At 44.2% G+C, this 21,031-nt stretch overlaps 1 protein-coding gene across 1 annotated transcript in view; it reads left to right on the forward strand.

The window, feature by feature from the left end:
- The window catches only part of PLCXD3 (phosphatidylinositol specific phospholipase C X domain containing 3), a 76,109-nt gene that overhangs the window by 40,898 nt on the left and 14,180 nt on the right, over nucleotides 1-21,031 (forward strand). Inside the window, exon 2 of the mRNA XM_083466224.1 lies at nucleotides 9,227-9,935. Coding sequence (XP_083322350.1) covers nucleotides 9,227-9,935 — 709 coding nt within the window. The remainder of the gene's footprint in view (nucleotides 1-9,226; nucleotides 9,936-21,031) is intronic.

The following is a 21,031-nucleotide window of genomic DNA, read 5'->3' on the forward strand; positions in this document are numbered from 1 at the left end:
ATGCACTTGTTGTGGGGGGAGATTTATGGCTGTTCCAGCATATATTTGTTAGCATGCAGATGCTGCAAACACACTCCAAGGGGTGCATCACAAGTTGAAGCAAGAGACAATTTGCAGCCCCAAGTCTTAGTCTGCCCTGCCCCTTTATATAGCTCCTAAACTGGGCTATCCCATGCAATAGGGGCACCTTTTTCAGTCTGAGGGGGCCATTTTTCCTTGTGTGCAACCTGCCGAGAGCTGCAAGCCAGAGGTTGGCAGGGCAGGGCGGAGGCAAAAGTCAGCAAAACCAGATGCAAAAGTGGTGGGCCAACATATGTAAAGTTGGCTACCTTCCTTCCATGCAAAAGCCATTATCTTCTACACACAACCCACATGCTTATCTCTCCATTGCCCAGGAAGAGGTACCAACACAGTTCAACAGTACCTTCCAGCCAAGCAAAAGCACTCCCAGGAGCTCTCTTTTGTTGAAATGCAAGAGCAAGCATGGCTCAACACCTCTCCATATTGTAGCCATGTGTACAATACTGGCCAAGTTCTTCATATGATCTTAACCTTAATTGGCCTTGATCTTCTTTTACTAATTGCTGATATCTGACCCATTTGCCTTCTGTGTTTTCCTTTTTAACAGATAATACCTCTAATGGTGATATCCACCATGGTGTTTTGGGCTCTAACAATCTCCGATGTCTTTGCCTGGGCATGAACATTAAGGCACCGTGCAGTGCCCAGCTTGATATGTCACACACTGCAGCTGCTGAGGTATATTTTGAAGCATAGAGAACACACTGAAGGCAAATTCAGGTCCCCCCACCCTCCGCCCCGGGTATCTTTAGGCAAAAGAACAAGCAGCCTCTGCCAGCTTTTAAATCCATGGGGGACAGGTTATTGCAGAGTAAACAAACATATAGTATATAGAGCAGAGTCAGATAGGGGGCTCCGCCAGTGGTCCTTGGTGTTAGGACTGGGTGGCTGAGTGGGTACAGAGCGGGGTTCTAAATTGGGCAGCATCCCGCACCCAACTGCAGCTTACAGATCAAGCGGAAGGGAAGCCCAGGCTTGAAGGAATCGATGCATAAATTACTGTGGTCAAACTTTCCTGCACCAGGAATGGCCATAGCTTTTGTACTAATGGCAGTTTGTAAAGGTAGTTATGGGGATGCAGGAGATGCCATATAGCACGGACAGCTCTGTCCTCCAACAGAAGGGTATGCCACTCCCCCCCCCCCCAGGATAAGCACCACTGCCCCTCGCTGGAATCTCCAGCCTGAGGCAGTGGCAGCAAACTGCCTAATGCTAGGGCTGGTAGGTTTCTGGTGGTTGTTTTTTTAAAGGATAGAATATGAAACTCCAGCATGGATTCTGGATTTTTTTTTTTTTTTACAGTCTTAATAAAACCTATTACACAAGCAGCGGGTGAAAGTAACATTGAAAAAGTCTGCAGGGAGTCTAAAAATATACATCCAAGTCCGCCTTGCACTGAGGAAGGACTGTACGGATTGTACTGGGGGAAAATTATAGTGGAAAAATAAGCCAGCGATCCAGAAGGTTTCTTTCGCTGATGAGCTCCGGTAATTGGCATGAAGACTGCTTTTTCTTTTCTTTTTTCGTCCAGCAATCGTGTTAGTACTGTGAAGCACTGTACTTCAAAGAAAGGTTTCTCCCCATTATAAAAATCTATTAAGTATTGTTGTTGTTACAGATAACATCAATCAAGAGACTGCTCAGGGCTGAGAGGGAACACTTTGATTTCAACTTCCTTTTACTAGAAAGTGTTGCCCTCACTCACTTAATGCTGTGTGCTACAAAGACCTTTAACAGGGACCGTCTGGAAATTTCATCATCTTCTTTTCTAATACAAGCGATTCTCTTTCTTAAATTGCTTTTATCAGTAGATGTGCCAGGATTACTCCAAACGCAAATGATGATGGGGACGTCGTTGCGCAGAAAAGATGCTGTTTCTCATGCTCAGTAGCATGAAAGTGCTCAAGGAATTCTGCTTTATGGAGGAAATTGCAGGTGGGGGTGGAAATTAAGCCCCAGGTTTTGCCCAGCAATGTAGGCTACTTTAGACATGTTTCACCTGAGCATGCTGGTCATTGATTAAATTGTGTGTGGATCTCCTTCTTTGCATGGAATCCCTATTCACTTTTCTCAGAAGAGCTGCTAGACCATTTAGTTGGTAGGTTAATCAACTGAAGCTCAAGTTGATTAATAATTTGTGCTGTAAGTTAAGGGCTCACTTCCTTATTTTTGTGGCTGTTTTGGCTGTGGGGTACTGCGTGCTTGATGAGAGGATCTGCTGGCAGTCATATTTTTGGGGATCTGACTCAGTTTCACAGGGCTAGAAGAATGAAGAACAGTCAATGGAAGCAACCCCAAGAGTGAAGGCCCAATGGATTTGGGTAATGTAGTCCAAACAAGGCAGAAGGTCAGGAAGGATGAAGGTCAAGTTGCAGAATCATCAGCTGAAAAAAACCCCACGGTTTAGAAGCAAGTAAACTCATTCAAGGCAGGTAGCAATATGGAGGAAGGGAACAGGAACAAATCTAAATAGGGGTATCGGGTTGAGTCAAGTGGTGAAAATGGAAGATAAAACTCAGAGAGTGAGGTGTGTTTCATCCAGACTGGTCCACTGAGCCACCTGAAGATGGGTGACGGGGATTGCATTGCAGTCCAAAGGATACCCTTGAGCAGGAATAGCCAACATAGGATAGCCAGATGTTACTGGACCACAACCCCCATCATCCCTGACAATGAGCCATGTTGACTGGGGCTGATGGGATTTGGAGTCCAGCAACATTTGGAGGGGAACACGCTGGGTACTCAGCCTTTGAGGAGCACAGTTCAGTATACGAGGCAAGTGCCAGTGGACTCCATAAATTGTGTGTTGTGCAAATAAGTTATTTTGCCTGTCCCAAACCTTCTGCCACTTGGTTTCATTTCCTCCCTCTGTGTTCAAGTATTAGATTATGAAAGACAGAGAGAAAATTATCTCCATCCATTAGCATCCAACTCCAGCTTTGTTCATGATCATAGCGCAACACACCCAATATTTTAACATCTGCCTTTGTGCTGAATATTGGTTTCCAAATATCTTTCTCTTTGCATAGTCGTTGCAGACTAATTTATCCTGGAAAGAGTTCTTTTTAAAAAAGAAAAAAAAAAAGCTGGCTTCCTGTACTTGAAGAATGAGTTTTTAAAAGCTGTGCAGTCAATATGGGCAACCCTGAGCAGATTAACTGCCTGGCAATGGATCTCTCTGCCTTTATATATGTGACTTGGGAGAAAGAATTAGCTATTAACCACTGATTTATTTTTTGTTTTGATGATACAATGCAAACATTTTACGCTGGGTAAATAGATTTATTTAAACCAGGGCTTTCATTTGACTGATGGCTTCTTTAATAGAAATACCATTTGCATCACAAAAAGGTCTCCAATGCAATATATCCTTCCTAAGTGCTCACAAGAGGTGGGAAGGGGGAAATTGAAGCGTGTGCAAATGGTATCTTCCCGCCGCCCGGCCCCACCAAAAGCAATGCCACTGTATATTTTGATATTGCAATAAAACAGCTTTAGTTGCACCTCCTCAAGCTTGAACAAGAAAGTCCTGTGGCCCAGGTACTGGTTCCTTACACCCTGATGGTACCAGTTGTGGAAGGGAACTTCAACCCAGTTCATGCCAAGATGAGAACAGCTTGTTCTGCAGGGAGCAGAGAGCTCAGCCTGACTACAGTGGTACCTCGGGTTACATGCGCTTCAGGTTACATATGCTTCAGGTTACACACTCCGCTAGCCCAGAAATAGTGCTTCAGGTTAAGAACCTTGCTTCAGGATAAGAACAGAAATCGGGCTCCGGCGGCGCGGTGGGAGGCCCTATTAGCTAAAGTGGTGCTTCAGGTTAAGCACAGTTTCAGGTTAAGAACGGACCTCCGGAACGAATGAAGTACTTAACCCAAGGTACCACTGTACTAGCAAAGAACAGCAGGTGGATGTTGCTTCAGCAACAGCCAGGCTTAGACCGAGCCCTTTACAGGAGCAGCGATTGTCCTGTGTTCACCTACACTGAAAGATTCCTCCTCAGTAAGAGGAGACCAGGTCCTGCCAGCCATCTTTCACTCAGATGGAGCAGGGCAGACCTGGAGAGGAATTCAGTAGCATGCACAGTTCAAGCGTTTGAGCTTGCCAGACAGATTGTTCCCCCCACTCCTCCCTCCATTTTTGGGGGTGGCATTGGGGGGGCAAACAGAGGGGGAAAGGCTGTTGCACAAGCGGAAGTCATTGCACATGGCTTCCACTGAGAGGACTCATTAGCTGAATCCTGCCCTCTGATCTCATTGGAGCACCTGAAATTTAGTCCTCTGAGCCAGAGGATGACATTAGGATAACCTCTAGGCCAGAGCATGGGCATAGCCAGGATTTTTTTTTGGGGGGGGGGACTTGGTTGTGGGGAGGGGAGGATTTTTGTGTGAGGAGGGGGAAGAACCGATGTGATTGGTCAGTTAGTTAAGTATTTCTATTGTTTTACTTGATCTAGAGGGGGCCACTGCCCCCCACCCGTCCCCCGTTGGCTATGCCCATGGGCCAGAGTGGCACTGCTGCCCCATCTTGTGGAAGTGCAGCTGGGATTGAGGCTGAACTTCTAAAGGAGTAGGGGAGAGTGGTCTCTGCCTAACTCCTGCCCCTTAACTTGGGTTCTTTCGGGGGGGGGGTGTAGGTTTTTGCAGGCTCTAACTCTGTACCCACTAAATACAGCAGGATTTCACATCTGAGTGGAAATGCAGACAATCGGGTTGCAAACCTTTTCAAGGCGATGGTGGAAATGGTTCATTAATTAATTTTGCAGAGAAGCAGGGATTGCGTTAAACTTCAAAGGGGAAGTCTTTGCGGACCAAAGGCTGCCATTCCAAGCAGGACCTGCAAAACAGAAAGGGGCTTTAGAGTAAGTGAGGTCTCCCATTGCAGTTCAGAAATGCTTGTCCATCCTTGCATTGCTGTGAGGACACAACATCATGAGATTGCAGTGAAGAAAGCACGTTTTACTAGGTGTGGGCACAAAACACCACAATCAGCTCATGATGAAAAGCAACATCTCATATGACGTAGTAATTGGGTTAGATCAGGGTTGGGGAGCTGTCATCATTGCTGGTCATTGCCCGTTCTGTCCAGGACAGATGGCAATTCAAGTCCAGGAACACTTGGAGGGCAACAGCTTCCACATCCCTGGTTTCAACATAGAAACTAGTTATTTACTTTTAATCAACACAGACATTTCTCCTAACAGGGGACCTCTTTTCAGTGACTAAGGCAAGAATAGATTGACAGAAGACAGTATTTGCACATGAATGAACAGACCTGGGTTTGCAAAACATAATGATTGTGGGTGTAAGAAAATCTCAGATCATCAGATAATTAACTGAGAGAATAGTGAAGTCTGCCAGATTATTTTCCACCCAGGCACAAATATATTTAACTTTATGTGCTTACATGGTTGCCTTTGTAGTAAGATCTGAGTAAGAACGCTTGCAGGAAACATCGAAGATTGGTATTTTTTTTTAAAAAAAAGAGAACTTTTTAGCAGGAACTATTTCAACGGTGGCTTGAACACTGGTGAAATTTGTTGTCACGAAGAGCGAGTGCCGGTTCATACATGCACGCTCTTAGCTAGCCAGCATTTGATGATTCACCATAATATGTCTAATCCAACTCCAATAAAAGACACTCTATTTGAGGTGACGTGAAGTGATATCTGTGGCATTTTGATTTATGATGGCAATCCACTGCTCAGTGCTTCAGTCATTATATGACAAACATTCGTGAGTGAATCAGCCCTCAAAAACATTCTGAGGTCTGGATAAAATAGAGTTCTTCTGCAAGTGGAATTAGGAACATAGGAATCCGCTTCATTCCTAAGTCAAGCCATTGCTCAGTATCTCCCCATCTATCTGTAGTCTTCAAAGGACACACAGATGTTCTAAAGGTAGGAGACTTGGGTGGGGTGGAGTGGTCAGCTGGTTTAACCCTTTCTTTGCTATTTTCTGCACAGAATCTTATCTTCCCCTCCCTTTTACTGGTTTTCTTCCAAAGAGTTCAAAGTTACAGGTCCTCCCCTTCCCCCCCTCACAGTGAGAAAACCAGATAGTTCTGGGATTGCCACTAGTATAATATTTATTTCATTTACCGTTTATTATTAGGTTTATATACCTCCCTTCATCAGATGATCTCAGGGCGGTTCACAAGATAAAAATACAAAATAAAAACACAAATAAGTAATTAAAATGAAAACAGCAAAACAATGAGATTTTCCCTCCCTTCCTCCCCCTGCATGCCCCCCCAGGCCATCTGCCTTGGAGGATTTGGAGAACACCCAGAATAGATTTCGGGGTGGGGAGAACATTCTGTTGTGCAAGGATAGCCTTAGGCTTAGCACTGCGTTGAATGCAACCCTTTCTCTTACCCCTGGGCTTGAAAAGCACTCTAGCCACTCAGATTCCTTTTAAGGATTGGACTGGGAGCATCACTGCAAAGAGCTGAGAACATAAAAAGAGCTGTGCTGGTTCAGGCCAAAGGCCTATGTAGTCCATCAGCCTGTTCTCACCGTGCCTATAGCCAGGTGCCTATAGGAGGCCCCCTCCTACAGGAAGTCCGTCTGTATTTCCCAGCAACTGGAAATTCAGAGGAGTACTGCCTCTGGTCCCGGAGGTCATGTATAGCCATTGACTACCCATTGGTAATAAGTAGTAGGCAATGAGAATGTTGTCCTCCATGAATTTGTCTAATCCCCTTTCAATAAATGAGCTGCAGGGTAGTGTGAGTGCAGTGAACAGAAGACACTACACTTTAAACAGAGTGTGGCACACTGAGAGTCTTTCTAGGGCTCTTTGCCATGCAGATAATGTGCAGGTGTTTCCTATTTGTTGCTGGCGCTTTCACATGCCTGCTCCTTAAGAGAGCCTCAGCCTTTGTTGCTCTGTTTTTGGTTAGGGCTGGATCCTAGGATAGGTCGCTGGAGATCAGGACCACGGTCAGCGCATTTGGGGAGCAAGGTTCCAACTCCGGCAGGAAACATGAGTCTCAGGCGTCCAAACTTGGAATTCCGCTTCAGCAATTATCTGGAGCAATCAAGAGAGGGCTGCTGTTTGCAACTCCACTCCCAAGGAGAATCCTATCAGGGCTGAAAGGGGCTGTGCCTTATTGCTTAGGCTTGGACTGTGATGGGACTAGGGCGCCTTCTGCTGCCTGTGGGATTTCCTGCTTCACCGGCAGGTTTTCTGAGGGGTTGCTCAGAGTTCTAGAAGAGGGAAGAGCTACATCCTCAGGCCGTGCAAGAAAATGCACTACTGTTTCCTGGGGGATGCCTTCCCCTGGGTATCCTGTGAGACAGGTAGATTTGAAGCTATCCGTCTCCTGTAACAAACCTCCCTATCCTCTGTCAGATTCATCCTCTATGGCACTGGGGTATTATGTTTTTCAACCTTTAAACAGCAATATTTTGTACCTGAAACAAAAAAGATCCCTATGTATATGCATGCATGTGTATTGGGTGGTGGTGTCATCCTTGCATTTTGGGGGGAGCTGTAAGGAATATGGTGGCAGAAGTGTCCCAAGACTCTCTTGGATAAAACCCGTGATACCGTTTATGATGTGCTAAGCTTGTTGCCTCCATGCTCACACTGTTCTGTAGTCTTTTGAAGTTTCATTTTATATAATGTTACTGGTCTTCTCGTATTATCACTCAAAGCCTTCTTAGAATCATGGCAGGCCCCCTTTCATTTACAGCTATTGGTTTTTGAATGTTATGCACTCTTTTTCTGCCCTGGAAACCGACACATCCTTTGCTCCTCTGAGGATGCGTGGAATAGAAATGTGATAGACCTGCCACTGAGTCAGTTGATTCATCCATCCAAATCCAAAGGAATAGTGCAGTTACATCGTCATCTGAGAGGGTCCAGTTGCATCATAGTGGTGCTCTTATAGGTTCTCATCCTATGAGTCCATAATGACAACCATTCCCATGCCATCCTTCTGTCTACCTGGCACGTTGCCCCATCATCTGAACAGTGTCTGCACAATGCTACAGTTTGTGCTGCTGCAAGGACACAGTGATGGTGATGATCCAAACTGGGTGCACATTTGGGTCAGGGTCGAGGAAGCTTAGACCCAGGGACTGAATATGGCCTCACCATCCAGCCCTCATAACTCTCCTTGGGCTACACATCTCAGTGGCTTGTCTTCATGGAGAATAGAGAAGGGTGCGTGAGTGTGTGTCAAAACTAGTCTGCTGCAAATTTACAGTGGTACCTCAGGTTACATACACTTCAGGTTACATACGCTTCAGGTTACAGACTCCACTAACCCAGAAATAGTGCTTCAGGTTAAGAACTTTGCTTCAGGATGAGAACAGAAATCGTGCTCCGGTGGCATGGTAGCAGCAGGAGGCCCCATTAGCTAAAGTGGTGCTTCAGCTTAAGATCAGTTTCAGGTTAAGTACGGACCTCCAGAACGAATTAAGTACTTAACCCGAGGTACCACTGTACATTTGTGGCTTTGCCTGCTTTTACCTCTGGCTCCGCCACAGATGTCAGGATTAGGTGTTAGGACTAAGCCCTCTCTCATATAATTTAAACAGGTGTTGGATTCATATATTTTGGCCTGATATCAGCTGGAGTTATTCCTCATTGTCAGCCTTCAAGACTAACAGTGTGTTTCCTTCAAGACTAACTCAAACACATCGAGGACTTGCAGAATGAAAACCAAACAATTGCCAGTGCCGAGTCATATTCTGTGCAAGAAGCGCGACCCGGCAGGGACTCGGCACACCACTGACTGAGCCTGAAAAGTTAAGTCATTTCCCCCTCCCAGCTAACAATATGCTTTGACCTCCAAACACTCAACACAGTACAAACACAGCTATCCCTTTCATTGACTCTGCGAGGTGCAAACTAATGCTATCAGAACACCAGTACAAGTGTGAAGCAATCAGGTGCCTTCTGAAAAGAACATAGTTTGTGATTCTCTTGCTGCACAGGTAGCCCATTTGGATACTACTAGCGACATCTTTCCAATGCTAAAATAACTGATATTAAAACAGTTAGAGAGGAAATAAGTGATTTGTGTTGTAATTTGAGCTCTGGAATATTTTCCTGCAACCCTGAGTATCAGTCTTCAAATCTTGCTTTTTTTTTATTAAAAAAAATGCAAATGTGTTGTTTTGTGTTATTTTTAGGCTCTCATGACTCATTTAGCTTCTACATTGATGAAGCCTCACCCGTTGGACCTGAACAACCTGACACCGTCCAGAATTTTGTCTCTGTGTTTGGAACTGTGGCTAAAAAGCTGATGAGGAAATGGTTGGCGACGCAGACGATGAACTTCACAAGCCAGCTTGGAGCAGGCATACGGTATTTTGATCTTAGAATCTCCACCAAGCCCAGAGACCCCGACAATGAACTCTACTTTGCTCACGGTTTGTTCAGTGCCAAAGTCAATGAGGGCCTCGAGGAGATCAGTGCCTTTCTTGCTGACCACCACAAGGAAGTGGTCTTTTTGGACTTCAACCACTTCTATGGGATGCAAATGTGCCACCATGAAAAACTGGTCCAAATGCTCAAAGACACTTTTGGAAATAAAATGTGCCCGGCTATATTTGCTCACGAAGTCTGTCTCCAGTATCTGTGGGAGAAGGATTATCAAGTGCTGGTGTTTTATCACAGTCCAGTGGCTTTGGAGGTTTCCTTCTTGTGGCCAGGGCAGATGATGCCAGCTCCGTGGGCCAACACAACAGATCCTGAAAAACTGATCCAGTTTCTCCAGGCATCCATCATTGAAAAGAGGAAGAAGGGCTCCTTTTTTATATCTCAGGTGGTGCTGACCCCAAAGGCTAGCACTGTGGTCAAAGGCGTCACTAGTGGTCTCAGAGAAACCATCACAGAAAGGTGAGTGCCTTACAAATCCAGGTGTGCTTGGATATATGGCCTAGGATATACGTACCTACGGGCCGCCTCTCCTGGTACGCCCCACTGAGGGCCTTACGGTCTGCAAATAAAAACACCTTGGAGATCCTGGGCCTCAGAGAAATTAGGCTGGCCTTGACCAGGGCCAGGGCCTTTTCGGCCTTGACCCCGGCCTAGTGGAATGCTCTGCCACAAGAGATTTGACATCTTTCCACAGGGCCTGCAAGACGGAGTTGTTCCACCAGGCCTTTGGTCAGGGCTCAGCCTGACTCCCCTTTTCTTTTTGTATAAGAACTAATATGAAAGCGGCCTCCCAGCATTCTCACAGGCCCATATAAAATCAGCATAAACGGTTAGGCCTATGAGCACTTACTGTTCCCAACCCTAACCCTGCGGAAAGCCATCTAATTAGACTTTAATTTGATTTTGACCTGTTTTTTGGAGGTAATTTAATTATTGTTTGATTTTATACCAATGTTATATATCTGATGTTAGCCTCCCTGAGCCCGACTTCGGCCGGGGAGGGTGGGATATAAATAAAAGATTATTATTATTATTATTATTACTACTACATGGAAGTAAGAGCCTATTAGAGCTGTCTTCTCTTATTCATTTATGATGGTCAAAAAATGCAGAAACAGCAATTGTTACTGTTACTTGTGGACGGGAGCAATTGGCCAGAAATCAGATAATGACTGTTTCCCTCTGTGTTTGTAAACATGCATGCTTATTATCTACAGGTGATGGGTTTAAGTATTGATTAATGTCCTTAATGCAGCTTGAGTCTGGGTCTGAAGATTAGGTGTGGCCACCATGCAGAGAGGAAGGAATGGGTGACCCAGATGTAAATATGTAGGGATAGATTTGGAGTTCACCCAACTTTGTGATCCTTTCCGAAATGAGAAAGGGAAGTGGGGACTGAGCATAAAAAACACAACACAACACAACAAAACACAACAGTGTTCTCTTGACCAAGGCAGAGCTAATCCATGACATTTTCTTGCCTGAAGTTAGAGATGGGGAAGAATACCAATTTATTTCCAAAAATGATTCTTCCCAATAGTTTTTATTGCTGTATTAAGTTGCAAGCCACAATAAAATGATGTGAGCTAAAGGCCGTCCTACTCCAGAAATTTATATTATATATCACGTCAGTAGCTTTCACCCAAAGAATCCTGGGAACTGTAGTTTGGTGAGGATGTTGAGATTTCTCTGTTAGCGCTCCCTAGCCCTTGACACAGAACTACAATTCCCAGAGTTCCCCAAAGAGAAGGAATGATTATTAAACTGATTTATTTTCAAAGTGTAGATGCATCTCAAGGGATGCTTCTTACCACATGCTTTACTTCTGTCAAAGAGGATTTATTTTCAAAACACTTTTCTTGTTTTCTTTTTCTTTGTTTTAGGAGTAATTAATTTTTTTCCTTGAAACAATTCACTTCAAGGACTACTTTGAACCTGATTATTCAAGTAGTGCAAAACCCATCTCTGCATCTTCTGTTGGGAAAATACCTTGAAATATATTTCCATTCATACAAAGGTTGTCGGAGGGATTAGTTTTTTCTTACCATGGGGGATTAGTTTCCTTCTTTGCTCTTTCGCACTTGAAATATTATTCAAAGAAAATAGGGCAATGATCAAAGTTCAGTTGCCTAGCTTGGGTTGCAAAACATCTAAGCCTTAGAGGGTTTCATTGTATCACTTAATTGTATGTTTTCAGTCTGAAATTTGATCTTACTGCTAATGCGTGCATTACAAATCCTAATGAATATTTGTGTAATGGTTATCTGAAGACCTGGACTTGCTTTGGAGTAACCAATACTTCAGGTTTTAACTCTCCCCCCCAATACCCCTTTCTCCCCCCCCCCCATTCCCCCAAAAGCTGTAAATTTGAGTCCGTATCTCAACCCTTACTCTTCACCATAGGTTTTTTTTTTTTTTACATTTAAAGAAAAAGTGAAAGCTGGCTTGTTCCCTTCCCCCCTGGTTCGGTAGAATGAATATATTCATGGGTTTATTGCTTTATGTGTTTATAATGAACTCCTTTATAAAAATATATATATCTTTTAAACTAATATTGTGTTACAGATGGAAATAACTCTTCTAAGATGTTGTCTGCTATGAAACACAGCATGCACCATCTAACAAAGGAACGATGCTTCCCCCTCCCCTTTTAAAATAGGGGTGGGGAATCAGTGGATTTCAACTCTCATCGGCCTCAAATGATGGAAGTTGTCTTCCAGTCATATCTGGAAGCTCCAGGTTCCATAACCCGTTCTAAATTACTGTTAAAAGCATGCATAAATTTGTGCAGATACAATTAAACAATGGATGCATTGATTAAAATGCATACAATTAATCAGCTCCAATTTCCTTAATTGGGTGATCTGACTCATATATGTATATATGTGTGTGTGTGTGTGTGTGTATATGTGTATGTGTATATGTGTATATGTGTATATGTGTATATGTATATGTAGGGACGTGGGTGGCACTGTGGGCTAAACCACAGAGCCTAGGCCTTGCTGATCAGAAGGTCGGCGGTTCGAATCCCTGCAATGGGGTGAGCTCCCGTTGCTTGGTCCCTGCTCCTGCAACCTAGCTGTTTGAAAGCACATTAAAGTGCAAGTAGATAAATAGGTACCACTCCGTCGGGAAGGTAAATGGCATTTCCGTGCGCTGCTCTGGTTCATCAGAAGCGGCTTAGTCATGCTGGCCACATGACCCGGAAGCTGTAGACCGAGTCCCTCGGTCAATAAAACGAGATGAGCGCCGCAACCCCAGAGTCGGCCATGACTGGACCTAATGGTCAGGGGTCCCTTTACCTTTATATGTGTGTGTGTGTGTGTGTGTGTGTGTGTGTATGTTTATATGTATGTATATGTATATGTACACACACACACACACACACACACACACACACACACACACACACTTACTTTTGGAGAAAGGTACATATTCAGACCCTAACCCTCCAAATGTTAATTCTTCAGGAGGAGAAGTTCCACTGGAGGCTGGAAATATATGCAGCCAGCCATAAGGTCTTTGAAGACTGATGAGTTCACTGATGTGGCGCATGAGTGCATGCCCACAACAAAGCAGCTTGTGCTGACGCCGTGTATTGACGCACAAACACCGTCTCACCTGCCACAAAGCTATTTCTCTAATGCAGACGGGAATTACAAGGGCGCAGTTCATATGTCCTCCTCAGAATGAAAAATGGCTCTGCTCTCCTCCCCAGCCCCCTTCCCTCGCGCAGCACAGCAAATGTACAATAAGGCAGCGCCGTTGTAATCCAGATAAAAGCGAAAGGAGGCTGCAGGCCTCCCCTAAAACACAGCTCAATAGCAAATACGTCTTGTCTGCTTCTGGCTGATAATGTTCACTGAAGAACTCTGCTGCTTGATACCAGAGGCAGCTAGTCCCTGGTGTCTAAAAGAAGGTGGGGCGTGTAATAATGTCAGGTTCCTCGAAGCTCTTTTCTGAATTCACAACTGCAACCTGGATTACTGTTTATCCAGCAGCGGTTGGCATGGGTGGGTAAATGGGAAGACTCAGGTGGGCACTTGCCTGTTATTTTGCCATTTTCAGTTTTCTTAAGAAACATGGAAGGCTCGCGGCAACATCAGACTTCGCATGTTCTCCTGTACAGAGTGTACATGCCAAGCTTCTTTGACTAGCAGGCAGCTTGTGCCAAATTCATCATGATCCTGCTGTTCTTTCCCCTCCCTTTCCATCCTGTTCTTTGCCTTTCTTCTCCCTTTTACAATTTCAACATTGGCTGGAACCAGAGGCTGGAGGATAAACAGCAGTCAGTTGTGTGTTCAGCTTTTCAGTTCTAAAGGGGATCTGATGGGGCCATTATTGAAAATAAAAGCTGCTAGTAGTTCTTACGCTCTTAATTCATTTGAATGGATCCTCCTTAAATCTAACCAACAAAGTTTCACACCCACCCACCCCCTAAAACTCCCAGGGGCAAGATGGAGTTCCAGGTACATTGAGGCCCTCACTCTGTAATGTTTCATAATTTGGGATGAGCATTGGTCAACGCCCCTCCCCTTCCCCAGTCTGGTGGAGCTGTTGATGAATGCTGGTTCTGTCCAAAGGAAGCCATCTGTCATCTAATGAATGAGGGAGCTCTGACCTGCTGTGCAGAACTGAGACCTGGCCAAATGAGCTGGCCTGGCTTCACCTATGTGCCTCCTATAGGTACATAGCCTGCCTGGGAAGTCAACACAACTCCAACCAAGTCAGAGGAGAGAGCCTAGGGGCCTGAACTCAGGAGGAAAACTCCATTCTGAAAGTAGAAAAACCCCATTCTGAAAGGCATGAAAAAAGCGAAAGCACTTACTTGTTCCCACAGATTTCCCTGGACATTACTCGGATTTCAAAGGTGGAATTGACGTCCAGGGGTGGGGGTGGGGGTGGATTTCTGAAAGGTGGCGCTTTCTCCTGGATCTTATTTTTTTTCAGAAATTTGGGGGGTTTTTTGGTTTCTCAGATTGAAATTTTGCAGTCACCTATCCAACATAGAACACACAACAAGGAATCTCTTGGACTTCCCCACTACCCTTTGTGGGTCCCACTGTTAATCATTTCCTTCTGCATCTTTTATAACAATCCAGATCTTTATCTCTCCATTGTATCCTAAATTTCCCATTAAACTACAAGTGATATTCTAATCCTACTAACGATTTTAACTGTTTACAGTCGCCTTTAAGATAAGTTATAAATTTCCCCTATTGCTTTCTACTGGATCTTAGGCAAGTCAATTGAAAAAATTGTGTTATTTTGGCTTTTTTTTTTGTAAGCTCAACTTTGGAGGTGTCCTGGTTTTCACTTTTCAGAATATGGCAGCCCTACCATGGGTTTTCCTAGCTCTTGACTTCAGTCCTCAGGACACTGCTCCAAATGCCTCCCAGATATGTTGGAGCCTTCTTACAAGAACAGGCAGAGATGATCTCTCTCCAGAGGTATCTGCTCTCTGGCCCAGATTTTTTAACTTTTGTATGCACTGGTTTTTATCTTCAAAGGTTCTTATATCTCTTTGTGTTAGCTGCTCCAGGGTACAGCTGTATTTTTAGAGTTGGCGACGAGGATTAAGTAATGATGGCTCTCACTGAGCCAGTGAGTTAAAGGAGCTTAGAGTTGTTCAACTTGGCCGCAAAGCCCCCACTAACCTTCTAGGGTTTTGGGTGCTGGGGATAAAATGAAGAGAATTCCACACAAGCTATCTATCCTGAGTTGCTTGGAGCATAGGCAGGAATTAAATGTGAAGTATCCAGGAGTCCTCACCATTGTGGAAGCAGTTGGGAATAGCTCTAGGCCACCAGTAGTGTGGCTGAGACTGCCACTAAGATTTTGCCCGGCCCAAACCTAGACTTTAGAAAAAGTGGGATTTTGAGGGGTAATTTGCAAGAATTGAGAGATGGCATGGATTATGGAGTCAAAATCTCCAACAGGGATGGGCGAATCTTGTGAATGTTGGTTTCCTTCATCTTTACACTTTTACAAATGTAAGTTCACTTTTCCACATTTCCACATCATTTTGTGATTTAAAAAACAACAACAGTGCAATCTAGGTATGGCCACACATATACACCATACATTTAAAGTGCTTTAAGCAGTCTCAGCTTCTCCCAAAGAATTATGGGAGCTGCGGTTTGTTAAGGGTGTTGAGAATTGTTAGGAGACCCCTATTACCCCCCCCCCCCCGGAGTTACAGTTCCCCGAATGGTTTAGCAATTAAATCTTCTTCACAGGGAATTCTGGGAATTGTGTCTCTTTGAGGGGAGTAGGGGCCTCCTAGCAACTCTCAGCACCCTTAACAAACTACAGTTCCCAGAATCCTGTGGGGGTAGCTATGAAAGTTTAACGTGGGGGTCATGGTGCTTTATATGTATGCTGTGAATGTTGACCTATATCTACTCAGAAGTCCCAATGAGTTTTATGAGCCTTAGCCTCAGCTAACTGTGTTTCAGCTTCACAACCCAAGTCTATTGCAAGAAAAACAACAGAGAGTCCTGTAGCGCCTGGAAGCAGACTTCGCAAAGCTGGTGCCCTCTAGGTTCAAAATGTTCAAAGCAGCAGAGCTCATCTGCTAGACCTATTCCTAATAAGAGACCCGCACTCTCTGCCCTAATTCCAGACCAATCAACTCCTTTAACTCAGACTTTCCAAGTGTCCCTATTTTCCAGGGACAGTCCTGGATTTACAGAGGTCGTCCCCATTTCTGATTATATCCTGGAATGTCCCACTTTTCCTTAGGATGTCTCTATTGTCATTGGAGAAATGTTGGAGGGTATGTTAACTGGCTTTCCCAGTAGTGATGTTTTCCCGGTAGTGATGTACGGAAGTGAGAGCTGGACCATAAAGAAGGCTGATTGCCAAAGAATTGATGCTTTTGAATTATGGTGCTGGAGAAGACTCTTGAGAGCCCCATGGACTGCAAGAAGATCAAACCTATCCATTCTTAAGGAAATCAGCCCTGAGTGCTCACTGGAAGGACAGATCTTGAAGCTGAGGCTCCAATATTTTGGCCACCTCATGAGAAGAGAAGACTCCCTGGAAAAGACCCTGATGTTGGGAAAGATTGAAGGCACAAGGAGAAGGGGACGACAGAGGACGAGATGGTTGGACAGTGTTCTCGAAGCTACTAACGTAAGTTTGACCAAACTGCGAGAGGCAGTGGAAGACAGGAGGGCCTGGCGTGCTCTGGTCCATGGGGTCACGAAGAGTCGGACACACCTAAATGACTAAACAACAACAACATGTTAACTGGCAAACTGCAACTGCTTCTTCCCCAACTTCCCGTCCCTCTGCAAACTCCTCCTGCCTCTTACCTTAACACATTCCATTCTCTCATCAACTCCCCTGTTCCATACAGTCTCACACCAGAGCACAGTTCACGACCACATACATCCCACCCACCATGACAGAAGTCATTTTGTTAGCAAATCAATAAAAAGCAGGCAAGATGGAGACTCACATTTTGCCTCACTGCATTTGCCTCTCAGTAGTTCATGAAATATCTCTGGAGCCAGCGATTCACTTCTCATTTTCTTCTCTGTGAAAATTATTATAATACCTCATTGAGGATTTGTGAGGCTAAATTCATTAATGTTTGCAAAGCACTTTCCATGATTCTTCGTGGCTGGAAAAAGATGCAGACTTCATTTTGAGCAGTAGGATAAAACACAGTGATTTCTTTATTATTATTTATTATTATTACAGGCGATGATGTTTTTGTTCCTTTAAGAGCCATTATTCCGATTTGATTGTACTTTCCTTGCAAGGGGGAAAGGCGGGCAAATTCAGTGTTAGGCCTTGTGCATTCCCACTTGACTGTCGGAAGTCAAATTTTATAGTGAAAGAAGTAAAAGGAGGTCTAGGAGGAGTTTGTAATGGAGATGGGATAACTTTGGGCTTGGGAAGACACATTACGCTTGGGCCAAAACAGATGCACAAACTGCTATAATGACGCTTCCCCCAGACTTCATGATTTGAGCTGGTAAAAGAATGACATATCCTTCAGCATTTCTCTGATGAAAATGGGGCGTCCTATCCCATAATAATAATAATTTTATTATTTATACCCCGCCGATCTGACTGGGTTGCCCCAGCCATTCTGGGCAGCTTCCAACATATATAAAAACATTAAACATTTTTAAAAACTTCCCTATGCATGACTGCCTTCAGATGTCTTCCAAAGGTTGTACAGTGGTACCTCAGGTTACATACGCTTCAGGTTACAGACGCTTCAGGTTACAGACTCTGCTAATCCAAAAATATTACCTCGGGTTAAGAGCTTTGCTTCAGGATGAGAACAGAAATCGGGCGGCGGCAGCACGGCGGGAGTGGGAGGCCCCATTAGCTAAAGTGGTGCTTCAGGTTATGAACAGTTTCAGGTTAAGAACGGACCTCCAGAACGAATTAAGTTCTTAACCTGAGGTACCACTGTATAGTTATACTTATCTCCTTGGCTTGGGGTTGCATAGCTCCATACCCTCCAATATTTCTCTGAAGAAATTACGGACGTCCTAAGGAAAATCAGGACATTCTAGGATCAAATCAGAAACCAGGATGTTCTTCTGTAAATCCAGGGCCATTCCTGAAAAACAGGGACACTTGGAGGGTCTGGAATGAACAAGGAAGAGGTGGCTGTAAAGATGGGTTTACAGTGACCGAAGGATGGAGCACACAATGGGCTTTGACCTTTGGGGAGATTTTAAAATTGTAGAGCCATCTAAATTAGAGTTCTGGTAGCTAAGCAACTGTCATGTAGAATATATTACTGCTTGATAAAGTGGCTTTAAGGACTGAAGCAAAACTGATTGGTGATGAGCAGTTTGGAGCCTTGGAGATCTGCCAGGTCCATCCTTTGTTTACTGAGCTTCATCAGAGAGGAGTGTTTCGCCTCAAGAGCTTTAAGACAATTGCAGTAATGCATGGTGTGAAGAATTAAACGCCCAAGACCAACACAATCTGGAATCCACCTATAAATTCACAACAGCTCCTTAATGTGGGATTGCCACAATGGGTTCCTTATTTTCAAAGGCTGCCTCTTTTTTTGCTAGTTATACCTTACTTCAGGGGAAGAAAAAAATCACTGTTGGTGTTATTTTCATGGGGGAGCTATGTTCATGATCTCCATCTGGACACTTTTGATTGGACTGCCTATTTGCTACATTAGAACCTTTTAGATATGATTGCTAAGAGAATCACTTATGGTGTCTCAATCATGTATTTTACTTTGTAGCTGCTGTGGCATAACAATAATTATTTTGCTGTACAATGTAGGAATGTGTCCTTCCAGAGATCACAAAGATTAATCTAACCCAGGTCATTCCCATTTCTAGCTGTCTTGAAGAAAAGCTGCGCTGATTATACTTTTCAGTGTTATTTTTCAGCTGCAATGGGGTGCAAGCATGTATTAAATCTAGCCATTTTTTACTAAGCATTATTATCAGACATTTCATCAAGATGTTTTTAAGGGAGCGGAGAGATCTATGCTCTTATCCAACTTCCCAAGTTTACAAATGCTATAGTATCTATAAATGAAATGTGCAAAATGGAGGCAGGGCAGCAGATTGCGTTAGCAGTATTTTATATATTTAGGTCAGGTCAGTTTTGCCACGAGGAGAAAATCTGATTTGTTGAGTTTGTTTCTTTTGTGTGCTAAATAGTACCAGCTTTCAGCCTGCGAGGCTGGGTTCATGCGAAATTGTCGCCAGGTTGATGGTGACTTTTTACAAGATAAAAACTTTCTGACTGATGGGAGTTCAAGTCAGAAACATATGGAGGGCACCAAGTTGGGGCAAGGGTGTGCTAAAAAGGTGTCCTGCCCAGGGGAACCTATTTTTCCAAGTATCTAAGGATACCAGCATGTCTAAGCATAATTAGAAAAGAGCTGTTTTAATCCATTGGCTCTAGCAAAAACAAGCTAGCTAGATTTTACCCAGTGGCAATGGCCCAACAAAGAAACTTAAGGTGTCTCAAGGGATTTCTTCATTGCTTCAAGACTGGTTCTTACATTGCAAAGAACCAGATTTATAGCACTGAAGAAATGCCTTGAGCCACCTTAAGGGTTTTTTTTTTGCTGCACCATTGTCCCTGGGTAAAATCTAGGCTACCTTGGCTCTCCCTTTCTCCATTCATGTCACTTGTCTCATCATTCGTCCCCCTGCTGTTTCTTTATGTAGCTCTTGATTGCTCAGTGACATGTATGCCTCGGTCCCTGAGCTAGCTAGTTTCACTTTCCTGGATTCTCACATCAGTGCTCCATTTCACAGCTGCATGGTTAACCATGTCACTTTGGCTCCTACTCTTGGTTACACTCGCTGAATATTCCATCGGGGAAATGCATCCAACAGCGCTGGGATGTATCAATTCATTACCGGCTCCCGCTGCAGAGAAAACGCTGCCTGTTCGATGTGGTTTTATTTAAGGAGATAACATATGCTGTGTACAGGAAGGGCAGATCAGGGCTATTGTAATTGCCTGGAGTTGAATTACCTCCAGCCGTGTTCTTGTCAGATATCATAAGCGGAGACAGAGGCTAAGCCTGGTCAGTATTTTCTTGGGTAATCTCTAGTGAATACACAACTGCCACGGGCATTGGTGCTGGAAATTCAGCATCAACCAACAGCCTTTGTGTTGGGGTATGAGCTGTAAGGAATCTTGTGTTGCATAGGTAGGTCACATACACTTGTGCAAGGATCATACACTTGCCTTTATGTTCCCTTATATATTAGAAAAGTGGGGAAATGTGCAATCAAGGTGCTGTTACAAAAGCTGGGTGTCATACCTGCAAGATTCTAGGGGGGTCCAGGCACTCGCCCAGGGTCTGTGTTCCTTTGGAGAACCAAGACTTCAGAGACCGTTGTATCTTTAAGAAATATGGTATATTCACCTATTTAGACCTTCAGTCTCCATGGAGGGAGTCCAGGTCTTACTAAATGGTCATTTCAAGAGGAGCTTGTCCCCCACAGCAGTGCAGCTATGGAGTCCAAGGCATCTCTCCTAGCTAGCCTTCAGCCAGCCTGCCCAAGATGGATCCCAGTCTTTCTTCTTCCTCCTCCTTCACAGAACACCCTGCTAAAAACTCTCTTTTCCTGTCACCTTGCAACCTTCCAGACTCCAGTCTCTGTTCACACCTCAGGCCACTGGGGAAAGGACAGTTCCCTTGCATTGCCAATGGCTCTCCATGGCCCTCGCTTGGCCAGGTCGTTTTGCATAAGCTAACTTAGGGATTCATCTGCAGCTTGTATTTCTCCCTTTGCATCCCAAATAATCAAAATCCTACCATTTATTAATTTCTAGGGTTGGTGGTGGGGTCCCCTCCCTAATCTATAACATACCTTTAAAGTTGGAGTGGGCAAATTTGATGAACATTTCCTCATGATTGGCAAGGAAAAATGGGGGCATGGAGGGCTAGGGGACAAATTCAATTGAGTCCACATTTAAATTATTAATTAATTAAGGTCATATTCCGCTCTTCATCAGAAGATCACAGGGTGGTTTACAGCATAAAAATAGAAAATGAAAACACAAGATACATATAATAAGAACAACAACAA

This window comes from Podarcis liolepis, assembly GCF_965112155.1.
Source record: "Podarcis liolepis genome assembly, chromosome: 11".
Lineage (NCBI taxonomy): Eukaryota > Metazoa > Chordata > Lepidosauria > Squamata > Lacertidae > Podarcis > Podarcis liolepis.